We start from the raw sequence: 14,874 nt of genomic DNA, 5'->3' as shown, positions 1-14,874 counted from the left end.
CAAAGTTTAACAGGACAGCAAATAATAAATGTTGGAGGTGATGTGGAGAGACAGGAACTTTCATACACTGTTGGCAGGATTGTAAGATGGTAAAAGCACTCTGGAAAGTAGTTTGGTGTTTCCTCAAAAAGCTCAACAGAGAAATTCCATATGACACAGCTATTCCACCTATAAGAATATGTTGTTGTTGTTGTTGTTATGTGCCGTTGAGACGCTTGTATAGGAATATACCCTGAGAAAATTAGAACTGAGACAAAAATGGAGATTTGTACACCAATGTGCACAGCAGTGTTACTCACAATCCCTAGAATATGGAAACAGCCCAAATGTCCAACCACAATAGAATGGATCACAAAATTGTAGTACAGTCACACAATGAAATACTATGCAGCACTCAGAAGCAATGAATTCTAATATTACTACACATTTTAGGAGAGACTGGGGAGCTGAGTGAAAGAACTCACTCTTAAAATTACAAATACTATGTAAGACCATTATTGTAAAAACAGAAGGATAACTAGTAAAATACGTATGAGGGCCCAAGGGGTAAAGAGGTGCGATTAATGTATTATACAATATGGTGGATGGAGGAGGCAAAGAAATTGGAAAGGTCAGGTGAGAATCTGGAAAGACAGGGTAATCATGGGCATTGTTTAATGCTGATTAATTTTATAAACCATGATAATGAATGGGAATGAGTATATGAAACACAATGTGAATAAAGGACAGTGTGAAACACAATATATATATATGAACTTTGTAAGTAAACCAATATAAAATAAAAACTTTTAAAAATGCCACTGCTTGCACTGCAATCCCAGAGGTACGCAGTTCGAATCCACCAGAACTCTGTTGGAGAAGGAGGGGCAATCTCTTCCTGTACCTGTCAGATCCGATTTGACGGTACACACACAAAAAGTAATAATAAAAAAAATTAAATAAAAATGCCACTGCTTTCAAGTTGGTTCTGTTTCACGATGACATCATTATCTGCCAAAATTAAACTGGGCTCTATAAGTCTTTTGTTGTTGTTGTTGAAAATTGTTGTTATTGCTTTTATGTTGTTAGGTGCCAATGAGTCAAGTACAGCCCACAGAGACCCTGTGAACAGATCTGAACCCTGTGCTATCCTGTGCCATCCTCACACTTCCTGACACACTAGCTCCTACTGCAGCAGTCACTGTGTCAATCCACCCAGGAGAGGGTCTTCATTGACCCTCTACATTTCTGAGAATCATGTCCCTTTCTAAGGAATAGCCCTCTCCAGCAACATGCTCGAAGTATGTAAGGTGAAGCCTCATCATCTTTGCCTCCAAAGAGCACTCTGGCTATACCCTCTTTAAGACATATTTGTTCTTTTGGTTGTCCATTGAATGAATGCTCAGTGATCTTCTCCATCACCACAGCTAAAAGGTGTCAATTCTTTTTCTGTCATGCTTATTCACTGTCCAGCTCTCAGATGCACAGCAAATGATCAGAACGACCATGGCCTGAATCAGACATACCTTAGTTTCAAACTGACACCATTACTCCTCAGTAATTTGGAGAGGTCCCCAACTACAGACTTTCCAAGTGAAAGGCGTCTCCTGATTTCCTGACTGCTAGTACCAAGGGTGTTAACTGCTGATCCAAATAAGATGAGTTGTTGAGAATATACATGGCAAAACCCACTCCAACGTTCACACATGTACAATTCAAGGACACTCATGATACGCCTCAAGTTGTACATTCAGCCTCACCCTCTTTTTTTTTTTTAGTTCTTCCTTCTCCATTAACATTGTCCACTAAAGTTGGTAATTTCTCTAGTTTCTGTTGTCACACTGATCACATAAAATTCTTAAAAGAGCATAATCCTCAACACTGTCCCAGGTCGTGGTCTAAAATAGTGGGTTACCAATTGATAACAGTGCATCTAAATTCCAAAATCAATCTCCATAATAGTCTATGTGTTTCCTACTGCCAAAGGGGCCCTTTAGAGTAGTGAAAGAAGATCTTCACCCTGAAACCTACAGCGTCCCTTTTCAGCAGGAAGTAGCTAAGAGAATATGCCGTCCCCTTTTCCTTATGAATCAGGGTGAAGTCTCTCTCAGGGAGGAGTGAAAGGACACAGACAAAGGAGATTAATCAGAACTGGCTTTGACAAGCACTGTGACAATTGGACAATTAAAACAGACATTGGGGGGGGAGAACGAACTGGGGAGGAGGGTAGAGAAAACAGTGCAACAGTGAATGAATGAAAACCCAAAATCTCTGTAAATGTTCATTAAAACTAATAAAATTTAATAATAATTTTAAAAAAGAAAGAAAAGAAAAGAGTGGGTTACGCGAGATGGTTGTTTGGTTTTAAGACAAAAAAGTCAGGGAGTATTTTTGACTTGACATTTGAAGATTATTTTATGGTAGGCGTTTCAGGGCTTCACCGAGCCTCCATGGGCTCCAGAAAGTATACAATCCATGAGAATTTAAATCACTTTCCCTCACACGGTTTTTGGTGGCTGATTTTTCAGAAGGAGATCAGCACATCTCTCTGTGAGGAGCCTTTGAGTGGATTCAAACCACCAATCTTTCAGTTAGCAGATGAGGGCTTAAAACAGCAGGTGGCACAGAGCAAACAACAGATCTGCTGTTTATATTACACCAAAAAAGGAAAAGAACTGACACTATTAGATGAGGGAGAGAACTGTTTAAAAGGGGTTATACGATTAGGTATTATTGTCATGACAAGAGTCCAGAACAAAGGCTACATAGTGGAGTGGACTTGGGGGCAGGGATTGTATGACAATGAAAGCATTTTTCTTTTACTTTTAAAAGAGAGGAGTGAACTGGAGGGAAGGGGTGGGCAGGGAGAAAAGCGCAACAATGAATGAATGAAAATCCAAAGTCTCTGTAAATGTTCATGAAAATGAATTTATATATATATACACATCTATCTTTCTATCTACACACACACACACACACACACATATATATACATGTGTGTGTGTGTGTGTGTGTGTGTGTATTAACCATCCTGCCTCTGTGTTGATTAAATGAGAAAAAGAAACATCCCACAGCTAGATGGATTTTAGTTTTCTATACAGCCATTGTTTTCAGAAGGTAAAAACGAGTTCAACATCATAATTAATTAGTTACACCAGTTATGGAAGCTATTTCCCTGGAGGCCTTAAGCGATGGGACAGTGTCCCAGCGATTACACAGTTAGTGCACTCAACCTCTCCCTATCTAAGCATGCACTCCCAGAAGTTTGTTCCTTTTTCCAACTTCTCCGCAAGTGTGCCCGAGCACTCCTGTTACCTGCTGAACTGTTCATTTACTGAAACGTGTGCACGTGCACGTCTGTCAACTCCTCGTCTGATCGTTATCTGGTATGTGTGCACACGCACTTCTGTCACCTGCTCATCTGATCTTTATCTGACATGTGTGCACGTGCACTCCTGTCACCTGCTCATCTGACCATTCAGCTGTCACGATCCCTTGACAACAGGGCCAAGGCTGCATCATCCCTGGGTGGTTAACACACGCAGTGGATAATCAAAAGGTTAGGGGTCTGAGACACCTCAAAAGACAGACATGGCAAGCTACTTTCAAAAAAAATGAGTCATTAACAGCCCTGTGGAGGGGCACAGTTCTACTCCGATACCCATGAGGTCACCATGAGTCGGAATTATTCAATGGCAACAACTTTTTATGCCTGCTTTAGGGTGCTAAAAAAATCAGAGAATGTGTCCTTGCTCGTGCTGCTGATGACCTAAGTGTTGTCTGCCTAAGTGGGCTGGGAGATTAACACTCACTATGCCTAATACAGGGGACTCCGGTGGCTGAGTGTAAAGTGCCATGTTGCCAACTGAAAGGCACCTGGTTTGAATCCCCCAGCTGCCACACAGGAGAAAGAAAGACAATCTCCTCCCACGTGACTTATTGCCTCAGAAGACCTGCCGGAGAGTCAGCTAAGTGGTGGCTCATAACAACAACAGACCTAATAAAATGCAGCAAGAACGCTCGCTAGAGGGAAAGGTGTGACGTTTCACCTTTCACACTTTGGACATGAGGCTGGGCGAGGCTATTCCTCACAAAGGAGCATCATGCTTGGAAAGATGGAAGGTCAGAGGAGGAGAGGAAAGACCCCAAAGAGAAGGAATGACACAGTGACTTAGCGAAAGGCTCCAGTGTGTCAGAGATGATGGGGGTGGTGCAGGAAAAGGGCAGGGTGCAGGCCAGCTGTCAGTAAGCTTGTTGTGCCTCACACTCGACTTAATGACAACTAACAACAACCTTAGTGCTTTGGAGTAAAGAGCTGAGCTGCCAACTCAAAGGCACCCAGTTCAAATCCACCAGCTACACCAAGGGAGAAAGATGGGCAATCACCTCCCGTGCAACTTACAGCTTCTGAAAGCCTCCTGAAGAGTCGGCTGTGAATCAGTTCTGACTCGACATTACACAACTACAACGTGCCTAATAGATAATATTTGAAAAACATCAGTGAGGCAGAAACCCCCCACATCAGCAGACACCGCCCTGCCAGGGGAGTGGATGGAAGAGGACTGTCCATCTCTGTATCTCTAACCCACTACATAACATGTGGCAAATCTCCGTGTTTACAAATGTGGGCTGAGCGGATGAAGACCGAGTGAAGAAACGAAGAGGAAAAAACAACACAGTGAAGGTTTGCGGCCCTGAAGCTGTGGCGTTTCCTCATTTTTAGTCACGTGGGAACAAGTCACTGCATAAAGTCCGCAGTGTCGCCTTCTTTTGTCCACATAATATCAAAAAAACAAACTAAGAGCTGCTTAGTAAATACCATTCATGACGTTTCATTAGGTGTTTACTAAAACGTGTATGGCAGAAAAGTTCTCTGCAAGAGAACCCAATCACAGGAAAGATCTTCTGATCATTACCCATGGCTTATATTTCAGAGTTTTCATCTTCATTTACAAGTTCTAAAATAAAGAGAATGTCAAGGATAGAAAAGATTTTTGCCCTTCGTTATCTCCCCCTCTCTCTGGATAACAGAAAACGACAGTTGCCAAGAAACGTACCTACTCGCTCAACCAGAAACCAAGTCTATTTATTCCTTTCTTTTCCGAGCATACACCCCGCTTCCTCATTAAGGTTATTTACCTAAAGCAATTCTCCAATTACTTAAATACCAAATTTTTAACACCTGTAAGTCCTAGAAATATGTACTAGAAAAAGTGACTCTGAAAACATTTTCTAAAATACATGTAATGAGCGTAACTAAACCATGAAAATTAAACTCGTCTCAATCTTCAAATCTTTTATTCTTAAAATCTTCAAAAGAAGACCTGTGCTATATGGCTCTTCCACTCACCACGAAAGACACCAATGAAAGAGCCACGCAAACAACATGTATCCTCACCATTTTTTTTTTTCATAAAGCCACACCCTTTTCCGCTGCTAGCTATGCAGCAACAATTAAAAATATTTCCAGTAACTACTTTAGAGTTGAGGGGACAAAAATAGGTATTCAAATGTAAGCAGGATAACTCACATGTAGACATAAAGAATACCCTGATTGTTCCCTTGTTAGTCATTCTCTGTCCACAAAGTCATTGTTCAATGGGTTTGGCAATGAGCCAGGCAGAGGAATGAGGAAGTTTCACGGGACATTTCCTCCTCCACCGACTGTCACAGGGCAGGAGGCAGGAGATACCTGCGGCCTTGCCTGTAAGCTGAGCTTTGCAGCCTCCAGCACTTTATAACGTCCACCACGTATGTGCCTTAGAAATACTGCACGGCTTTACGCATCACTCGCTAGCAGTCACTGCCCGGGCAAATGCCAACTCTTGCTTGCCTTGGCAGAGTTAAGAAATACTGTCCTGTAATAAATACTCGTAGGCACCCTCGATAGGGTTTCCGAGGCTGTAGATTGCAAGAGGAGCTGACTGCCCATCTCTTCCCACAAGGGTTTCAGTCACCTAGCGCAAAGCCTTGGTTAGCAGGGTAGCTTGCTACAGACTAACCGCCAGCACTCTCGGTTACATAATGGGGTAAGAGGAAACCAGGATAGCAGTTATAGGGGGAAATTACAATGTTTTATTTCCCTAGGTGTTTTAAGATATATTTACCAACGTACTGTGACAATGTTACTAGATGCAAATACTTGAAAATGTAAATCACCACCCAACTGTGTGGTAACGTCATAAATGATATATACTACCTTCTAACTCACTGTTATGGAGGGAATCAGAACAGACTCGTACAGATCCTCCAATGGGTTTTCAGGGGCTGTAAACCACACGGGAACAAACTGTCCATCTCTCTTCCAAAGAGCCGCTGGTGGATTCACACCTCGAGAGAGGTACCGTGTTTGGATCTGCAGCACACCACCAGAGCTCCCTTGTGCCCTATGCCAGGTCCTGATAACATATTCCTGGGCATCTTATCTGATGTTAGGGGGTTTTTATCTTACTTACTCCTCAGAGAAAGAAAAGAAATACTATCTGATAAGAAAGTTTCTATTGGTCTCACTGCTGCCTTCTCCTCTCCTCACACCTCCCTTGGCAGGTGCACTGGGCCAGAGCTCCATCCACACTGCCAGGAGCTGCAGGGGCTGAGAGCCTCCACCAGCTGCAGGGGCAGCTGGCCCTGCCTTATCCATTACAGAGGAAAAACAACTCCCCGTGGAACGGGACAGAGTGAGATCCGACCGAAACAAGTAACCAAGGCATGGACAACCTTTTTTTTTTTTTTTAGCACTAAAAGATAGTTGAGTTTTTAAAAAGTCACTTGTGTGGCATAAAAGTAACAATCACTAAGCATCTTTCACTGCACATTCCAGGCTCTGGGCAAATGTTTCTACACATCTGGAGAATCACTGACTAAAGAGGTTTAGGAATATTCACTAGGGAGCCCAAACCACACGATTTCCTCCAAGAAATCACAAGCTCCATCAGCTGAGAACTTTAACCAGTTACATCTTTACAGCACTACTCAATAAACAACCATATTAGCAGAAAAGCAATAAAAAGCTCCTAAACAATAAGTATTTCACAACAAACATAACATAATCACATTTTACTGAAATTCTCAGTTCAAGGGTCCAGGGTTAGGAATACCATATTGAAGGCACTCCAACGTAAGTCATTCAGTCTTACTGCTGCTGAGGAAAGCAATTCAATATAAATCAAGCCCATTATTAAGAAGATTTTAAGTTCTGATTCTTAAAGGCATGAATTGAAAATTAACTATCCATATACTTTATGATAATAGCCTTTGAGCTTCCATGTTAAAAAAACCCCCACTAAGTAGATTTTAACAATCCCTCTAACAGATAATGTGAAAGGCCCAATTGTCTTCACAGCGCATGGTGGCGGTTTCTGCAGCTTGCTTAAAAAATTATGTGCTTTTATTGTACTGACGAAATTCCAGGCAAGAAGCACAGCCTACTCAGCGATGTTAACACAACCACTTTTCACATTCCTCCCTCAGAACGTCTACCGAAGCACTTGACTTTATCCAAACAGCTCAGAGTTCAGTGTTAGGATGAGAAACTTCCCTCTGGGTTTAGCATTTAGCTTCTGACTTTGTTCTCGCAAACCTCTCGGCAAAACAAGTCAGAGAGAGTGCTGCGGGATCCCAACTGTCAGTGTTCTTAAACCCTCCAAGCGTCTCCCTCCTAATAACTTAAAAACTAAATGTAAAACTCTCCCCTCACCCCCATTCTCTCAAAGTACATCTCTTTCCAACTCTATTAGAACATGTCTCTTATGTTTGGAAATCTGCAGGTAGGTGGGACACACTCTGGAACAATACATAATTGTTCTTTACAAAGAAGGCTCCTGAAAACCACATTTGCCAACAAAATGTCAACATTTCTTTCCTCACAAAGAAGAATCAAAGTGGCACCGGAGTTACAGGAAAAAGAGGGGAGAGTTCACGAGAGACAAGTAGAGCCAGTTCTCAAATCAGACTGGGTGACTCACGCCCAAGCACCCGGGCGGTGGGGCAGCATCAGATTCTGGGGAAGACGCTCTTACCAGCACTGGCCCTGGGCTCTCCACGTCCACTTCTCCCTGGGCTGCATCCTTGTATTGCAGGGGAGACTCGATCACTAGCTCTTTTTTGACACTTCTGCTAGCTGTCCTGCATTTATCAGGCTGCATTCTCCGCTGAGAAAGTCAAGTCCAAAAGCCTGGAACAGGGACAGCCGAGAGCCCCTGGCTGTGCAGGGCAAACGCATGCCAGGAGCCCAAAGGAGGAAAGGACGCTAGCGTCGCAGGCACCAGTGGTCAGCCCGCTGGCTGGGTCCCGCCTGGGAGCTCCAGCTGCAGGACCTGGCGTGGTGGGAAAGCATGACAGCGAGGGCCAGCCTCCCGGAGTGTTACTACTCCTCGGGAAATGGGAGGCTCCCACTCGTCAGCCAAAGGAAAACAAACCCCAGATTGTACAATGCACGGCGTCCTGCCTCTCCTACAGGACGGCCGTATTGTGTCTGGTCCTCACAGCATGGGTGAAATCTATCCGGATCAGAATCGGGCAGTGATTAAAAGAATACAATTCCCAGTTAACGGCTTTCCTCGTTACTTTAACTCTGAAGCTCAGGGGACCGAGGAGAAAGGCCAAGTTGTCTGGCTTTTCTAAGATTATTAAAGTTTCTGAAGGCTGTCATTTGTGGTATGGTTAAACACCAAGCGTTTGGCTGCTGATCAAAGCAGAGAAGATGGAACAGTATTAAAGAGAATTTGAATTTCAATTCACCAACAGGTATGTGAGGACCCAGTATGAGCCCAGAAGCAGGTACTGAGGACTGAGGGCATCTCTGTATAGCTAGAAAGTAGGGTGTCATTCTCATTGGGGAATCAGGATAGTCACAAAGGCAAGATAAACAGATGTGGAACTGCAAGTGACAAAGTAATCCAATTTATAGGCAGATAAGAGCCCAGGAAAAGTGACTCACCACTGTAGGGTTCAATGGTGACAGCACCCAGTAAACATTCATCCACACTCCCTGGAATGCTGCAGCCGGTCACCCAAGTAACTACAACTCTGTTTATTACCCTGTAATCAGGAGTACTTAGTAAATAGTAACAGTGGTCATCGAGTTGATCTGATCCCTGGTGGCCCCCAGGTGTGCCAGAGGAAGACTGTGTTCACAGCATCTGTAGAGCTGACTTTTTTTAGAACTAGGTCGCCAAGGCTTTTTTGCCACATTCTTCTAAGTGAATTTGAACCCTCAGCCTTTTGTTTGTCAGTGAGGCACGCCAACAGTGTGTACTACTCAGGGACTCCCAGCAGTAACTGTTGTCTGAGGGTGCCATCAAGTCAACTATGAATCGTAGCATCCTTAGTACAGTACTTGTTGCTTTGCTGTTAGGTGTCACTGAATCGCACGTCTCTCGCTGCGACCCTATGAACAAGAGATCTGAACTCCGTCCTCTCCTGTGCCATCCTCACCGTCTCTGACACACTTGTGCTGCAGTCACTGTATGGGTCCCTCTCACTGCAGGTTTTTTCTCTTTTGCTGAGCTTTCCAAGTATGACGTCCCCTTTCCAAGAACGGCCTCTCCTAACATCATGCCCAAAGCATGTGAGATGAAGCTTCTCCTTACTTCCCTCCACGAAGCACTCTGGCTGGACTTTCTTCAGGATGTATCTGTTTATTCTTTTGGCAACCCATGGGATATTCAGTACTGTTCTTCAACAATACAACACAAAGGCATAGAGTCTTCTTATAGCATCCTTATTCACTGTCTAGTTCTCAGATGCATTACAGATAACGAAAAAGAATATGGCTTGAACTGGATGTATCTTGGTCTTCACATCACTGCCCTTCAGGACTCAGGAGAGGTTCCTGACAGCACACTTTTCCAGTGCTATACATCTCATCATCTCTTGGCTGGTACTCCTACTGGTACTAAGGGTATGGATTGTGGATCCAAGTAAGAAGAATCGTTGACAAGTTCAATCCTATCACAATCTTATCATGATGATGCCTACTGGCCCTGTGGCCCAGAATAGCATCAGCTGATCATAAACAATGATAGTTATCATATGGCAGGAATAGGTGTCATCAGATACAATGCACAAGATAATACATGAACAATTACACAAGCATCTCAAATCTTACATCTCCCACTTTCAATGCAAAAAATAAATGTCTGGGGCTGGGGCAGTTCAGGGCAGATCGTAAGGAGCCCAGCTTCCTTCCATTCCACCACGGCCACACCCACTCGCCTTGACAGCTAAGTCTAGTCTCTGCCACACCACATTCCAGGAAGCCTTCTGAGCGTAGAGATACTAATTATATAATTAATCACAACAGAGTATTGTGATTAAGTAAGTTCATAGCAAGAAGCTAGTGATTTCTAGAATACATTTCTCTATTTTTTTTTATTGTGACTTTAATGAAAGTTACAGAGAGGTTGTATTTTCATTCATTCATTGCTGCACATTTTTCTCCCTCCTCCCTTCCCCTCTCTCAGTTCACTCTGTAATGCACTTCTTGTTCCAGATTGTTAATTGTCATACATGGAATGCCTAATCCTATATTCCTTCAGGCCATCCCTCCCCTCATCTAGTCCACTACAGTGTTATCTACCCACTCTTTCCTTCTCTCTGCCTCCGCCACACAGGGTGATGTTATGCGGTATTTGTCCTTCTGACTGAGATATTTCACTCAGAATAATGTCTTTCAGACTCACCCATATTGTGTAATGTTTTACAAGTTCAATGTCATGTAATATTCCTTTGTGTGAATGTACTACAGTTTTTTCTATCCATTTGTTTGTTGATAGGCTGTTGGGCTGCTTCTAGCTCTTTGCTATTGTGAATAATACAACAATAAAATGGGATGTACGTACATCTGTTCGAGTTGTGGCTCTGGTTTCTTTAGGATCTATTTCCAGTAGTGGGATAGCTGAGCCAAATGGTATTTCCATCTCTAACCTTTTGAGGAAGCCCCAGACCGCCTTTCACAGTGCTTGTACCATGTTACATTTTCACCAGAGTTTCAAGTTCTCCACATCCTTGCTGGCATTTGTTGTTTGCTGTCTTGTTGAACTTTGCTATAAACCTAATCCCTCTACAGATCAAAAAACTTCTCCGTTAGGATAAAAAGGAAACCTACAGACTTGGAAAAAAATATTTGGGAGTGGCATACCTGGTAAGGGACTTAAAATGTATAGATTACATCAGCATCTCAACAAGAAAAAGGCAAACAACCCAATGACAAAATGGACAGAAGATATGAAGAGACACTTCACCAAAGAAGAAATTCAGATGGCCAACAAACACATGAAGAAATGTTCCAAATCTCTATCAGAAAGAGGTCAGTCAAAAGAACCATGAGAGATCATCTCACCCCAGCAACAATACATTTCTTTACAACCTATTTATTTCTCAGCTGTGGGTTAACTTTCGAGTTTAAAATCCTTCTACCAAATCTCTACTCTAAAATAATACAGGCCATGAACTAGCAAAAAAATGCTTTTTATAAGGTTACAAGGTGGGGGAGAAGAGAATGAGTCTCAGCCACATAAATACAGAACTGCAATGTTAGATCCAGACTTAGAAATATGCCCTAACACAAAAGGGGTCAAAAAGGCTGGAGCTGAGCGCACTCTACAGAACAAGTACAAACTACTAAGGGGCCACTCAACCAATTCAACGCAAATCTTTTTTAAACGGCTCAACAAGACCTATAAAAGTCAATTCTTCCCTAAACCACCATAGTTCTGCCATATCAGTTCTACACCTTTACAAAGAGAAATGTGCTACCCTATTTTATGGGTCAAAATAGCCTGCCCTTCTGAAAAGAAATGGACGCAACTTAGACAATGTATTTGACAAACACCAGAGAGTATTCAAGGAACCCTGGTAGTACAGGGGACTAGACAGTGGGCTGCTAGCCCAAAGGTGGCCAGTTCAAACCTGTCAGCCACTCTTATGGGAAAAGACACGGAAGTTTCTTTCTGTAAAGATGTACAGTCTTGGAAATCCTAAAGAGAATTTCTACTGTCGTCTGGGGACGCTGTGAGTTGGAACTGCCTTGACAGTAGTGGGTTAAATAGTGCGCATTGTGTGCAAACCTTATTTAAGTCCCTTACAGATTTCAATTTACTTCTTTTTTCATTGTTGGTCTATGAAGTAGTTAACATTATTCTCACTTTACAGATTTAAGCACAGAGAGGTTGTATAACGTGCACCAGGTCACACAGCAAAGAAGTGACACTCTGGGTCCAGCCTGCATACTTTAAACTATGCTATTAAGCTGGATCAGTGATCTATCCCAACCATAAACAAACTGGTAAAAAAACCCAAACTATGTAAAACTACCAATCCCCAGCTAAGGACTAAGGACAACATCAGTATCTGGGTTTGAGGTCATTAAAATAGAAAGTACAGAGATCTTTAAATCAGCATCTTTAAACAGCATCTGGTTTTTGGAAAATGATTTAACAATGCCTTTGAGCTGTGGTGCTGGAGAAGAGTATTGAGAATAACATGGACTGCTAGGAAAACAAACAGATTTGTCCTGGAAAGGGTTAAACCGGGTGGCTCCTTGGAGGCAAGGATTCTGAGGCTCCGTCTAACATACTTTGGACATGTTGTGAGGAGAGACTGGTCCTTGGAGAGGGACATCATGCTTGGGAGGGTGGAGGGACGGCGCAGGAGAGGAAGGCCCTCTATGAGGTGGATTGATTCAGCGACTGGGATAATTGGGATGGGAGTGTCAGAGACAGTGCGATTGGCACAGGACAGAGCAGAGTTTAGGGCTGTTGTACATAGGGTCGCTATGAGTCGCAAGCGACTCGACGGCACATAACAACCACAACATTTTTTGTTGCTGCTGTTGTTATCCCACCTTCAAGCAATTAACCTTGGTTTTAAATTCCAGGCTTTGGCCAGGTTATCAAGACAAGTCACACCCGCTGTGTTGCTAGAACACACTGGAAAGCGCTCAAGCAAATTAAAACCAACTGTTCTTCCCACTCTGCTGTCGAACTACCATCACACAAACAAAGAAAAACCCCACTGCTGTCAAGTCGATTCCAATTCACAGAGACCCTATAGGACAAAATAAAACTGGGCCCTGGAGTTTTCAAATCTTCAGGGGACACAGTACTAGTACATCTTTACCCCACAGACCCACACGTAGTCTTGAACCACTCAAGTGGCCTTTGGGTTAGCATGAGAGCATGTTAACCATTGCACCATGGCTCTATGAACAGAAACCAAAAAGCTGAATATGCTGCCTTCCAGATGCTTCCAATTTCAGGCTTCTGAGGTTGCAAATACAAACCGGAGGAGACTGCCTCATCTTTATTTGAACTGCTGACCTTGCAGTTCACAGCCCAGCACTTAGCCTACTGCATCACCATTCTCCTTGAACTCCTGTTCCTGCCATAAGCCAGACATCTGTGTTTTCCTACAATTTTCCATTTTTAGCAATGCATTCCAATTTCTTTTGTTTTCAAGGAAGATGTTTTCCCCAGCTCTGTGTTTTCAGGAAATCATGACAAAAAGGTAAAAGAATGAGTTGTTTTTAGCTGTTGTCAAGCTGACTGTGAGTCGTTGGGATCCCACCTGTACGGAGAAGAACTGGTCTGTAGGATTTTCAAGGCAGCAGCCTTTTCCAAAACACTTCACCAGGCTTGTCTTGGGAGGCACCTTTGAGTGAGTCTGAGCTTCCAGCTTTCTAGCTGGCTGGAGGAGACTCGTCAACATCCTGTGTTATGCAAATGATACAACTTTGCTTGCTAAAACTGAAAGTCAAAGACTATATAGTCTTCAATATGGATTGAAGAGCAACATCAAGAAAACAAAGACTCTCACCACAGGGCCAACTGCAGCATCATGATGGATGGAGAAGAGACTGAAGTTGTTGACAATCACAGCTTGCTCTGCTCCACAATCAACACCCTTGAAACCAGCAGACAAAAAAATCAAAAGATGAAACGCATTGGGGAAGGCTATTGTCAAGGACTTCTCTAAATTGATAAAGAGCAATAATGTCAGTCTAGAGACTAAGGTGTGCCTAATCCAGGCCATGGTCTTTGCAATTACTTGCTATGCATCAGCGAGCTGGACAATGACTAAGGATGACAGAAGAAGAATTGATGCCTTTGGATTGTGGTATTGGAGGAGAATATTGAACATACTATGGACCACCAGAACAAACAAGCCTGTCTTAGATTGAAACCAATTTTATCCTCAGAAGCAAGGATTTTTAGCTCTTGGGCACAAAGTCAAGACAGACCAGTCCTTAGAGAAGGGCATTGTGACTGGAAGGGTGGAGGGACAACACAGGAGAGGAAGACCCTGGATGAAATGGATTCATTCAGTGACTGGGGCAATGGAATTATCTGTGTCAAAGTCAGTGAAACTGGCTCAGGATGGGACAGGCTTCAGAGCTATCGTTCATAGGGTCTCTGTGAGTCCCCGGCAACCAAGCACTTAACGATGTGCAACACTCAGGGAGTTAGATCATCAAAAGGACAAAAGGAGACCTCCTGACCACTCCTCATGGCGGCGGAAGCTTGGGCGCCATACGGTGGTGATTGAGAGAGCCTGGCGGGCTGGCGCCAAGCTCTGGCCTGGCCTCCACGTCCTCCCCGGGCTCCGCACTCCTAAAGCTTCACGGGTGTTGAGTCCTTCCCGGCCGGGACAATGGTGAAATATTTCCTGGGCCAGAGCGTGCTCAGGAGTTCCTGGGACCAATGTTCGCCGCCTTCTGGCAGCGGTACCAGAATCCCTACAGCAAACATGTCTTGACGGAAGACATAGTACACCGGGAAGTTACCCCTGACCAGAAACTCCTGTCCCGGAGACTCCTGACCAAGACCAACAAGATGCCGCGCTGGGCTGAGCGATTGTTTCCTGCCAATGTTGCTCACTCGGTGTACATCCTGGAGG

The 14,874-nt window shown here is 43.5% G+C and overlaps 1 protein-coding gene across 3 annotated transcripts in view; it reads right to left on the bottom strand.

The window, feature by feature from the left end:
* The window catches only part of DOCK9 (dedicator of cytokinesis 9), a 407,183-nt gene that overhangs the window by 226,005 nt on the left and 166,304 nt on the right, over positions 1-14,874 (bottom strand). For 2 of the 3 annotated variants that reach the window (XM_006879558.1, XM_006879559.1), the window contains exon 1: positions 7,998-8,311. The exons of the other annotated variant lie outside the window; for it this stretch is intronic. In XM_006879558.1, coding sequence (XP_006879620.1) covers positions 7,998-8,123 — 126 coding nt within the window. In that variant the 5' untranslated portion in view covers positions 8,124-8,311. Of the gene's footprint in view, positions 1-7,997; positions 8,312-14,874 lie in introns of those variants that run through there. 3 annotated transcript variants of the gene reach the window in all.

Source organism: Elephantulus edwardii, unplaced genomic scaffold (genome assembly GCF_000299155.1).
Source record: "Elephantulus edwardii isolate Elephantulus edwardi_28Jun2011 unplaced genomic scaffold, EleEdw1.0 scaffold00004, whole genome shotgun sequence".
Taxonomy (NCBI): domain Eukaryota; kingdom Metazoa; phylum Chordata; class Mammalia; order Macroscelidea; family Macroscelididae; genus Elephantulus; species Elephantulus edwardii.
This window is presented reverse-complemented; position numbering and strand designations above follow the sequence as displayed.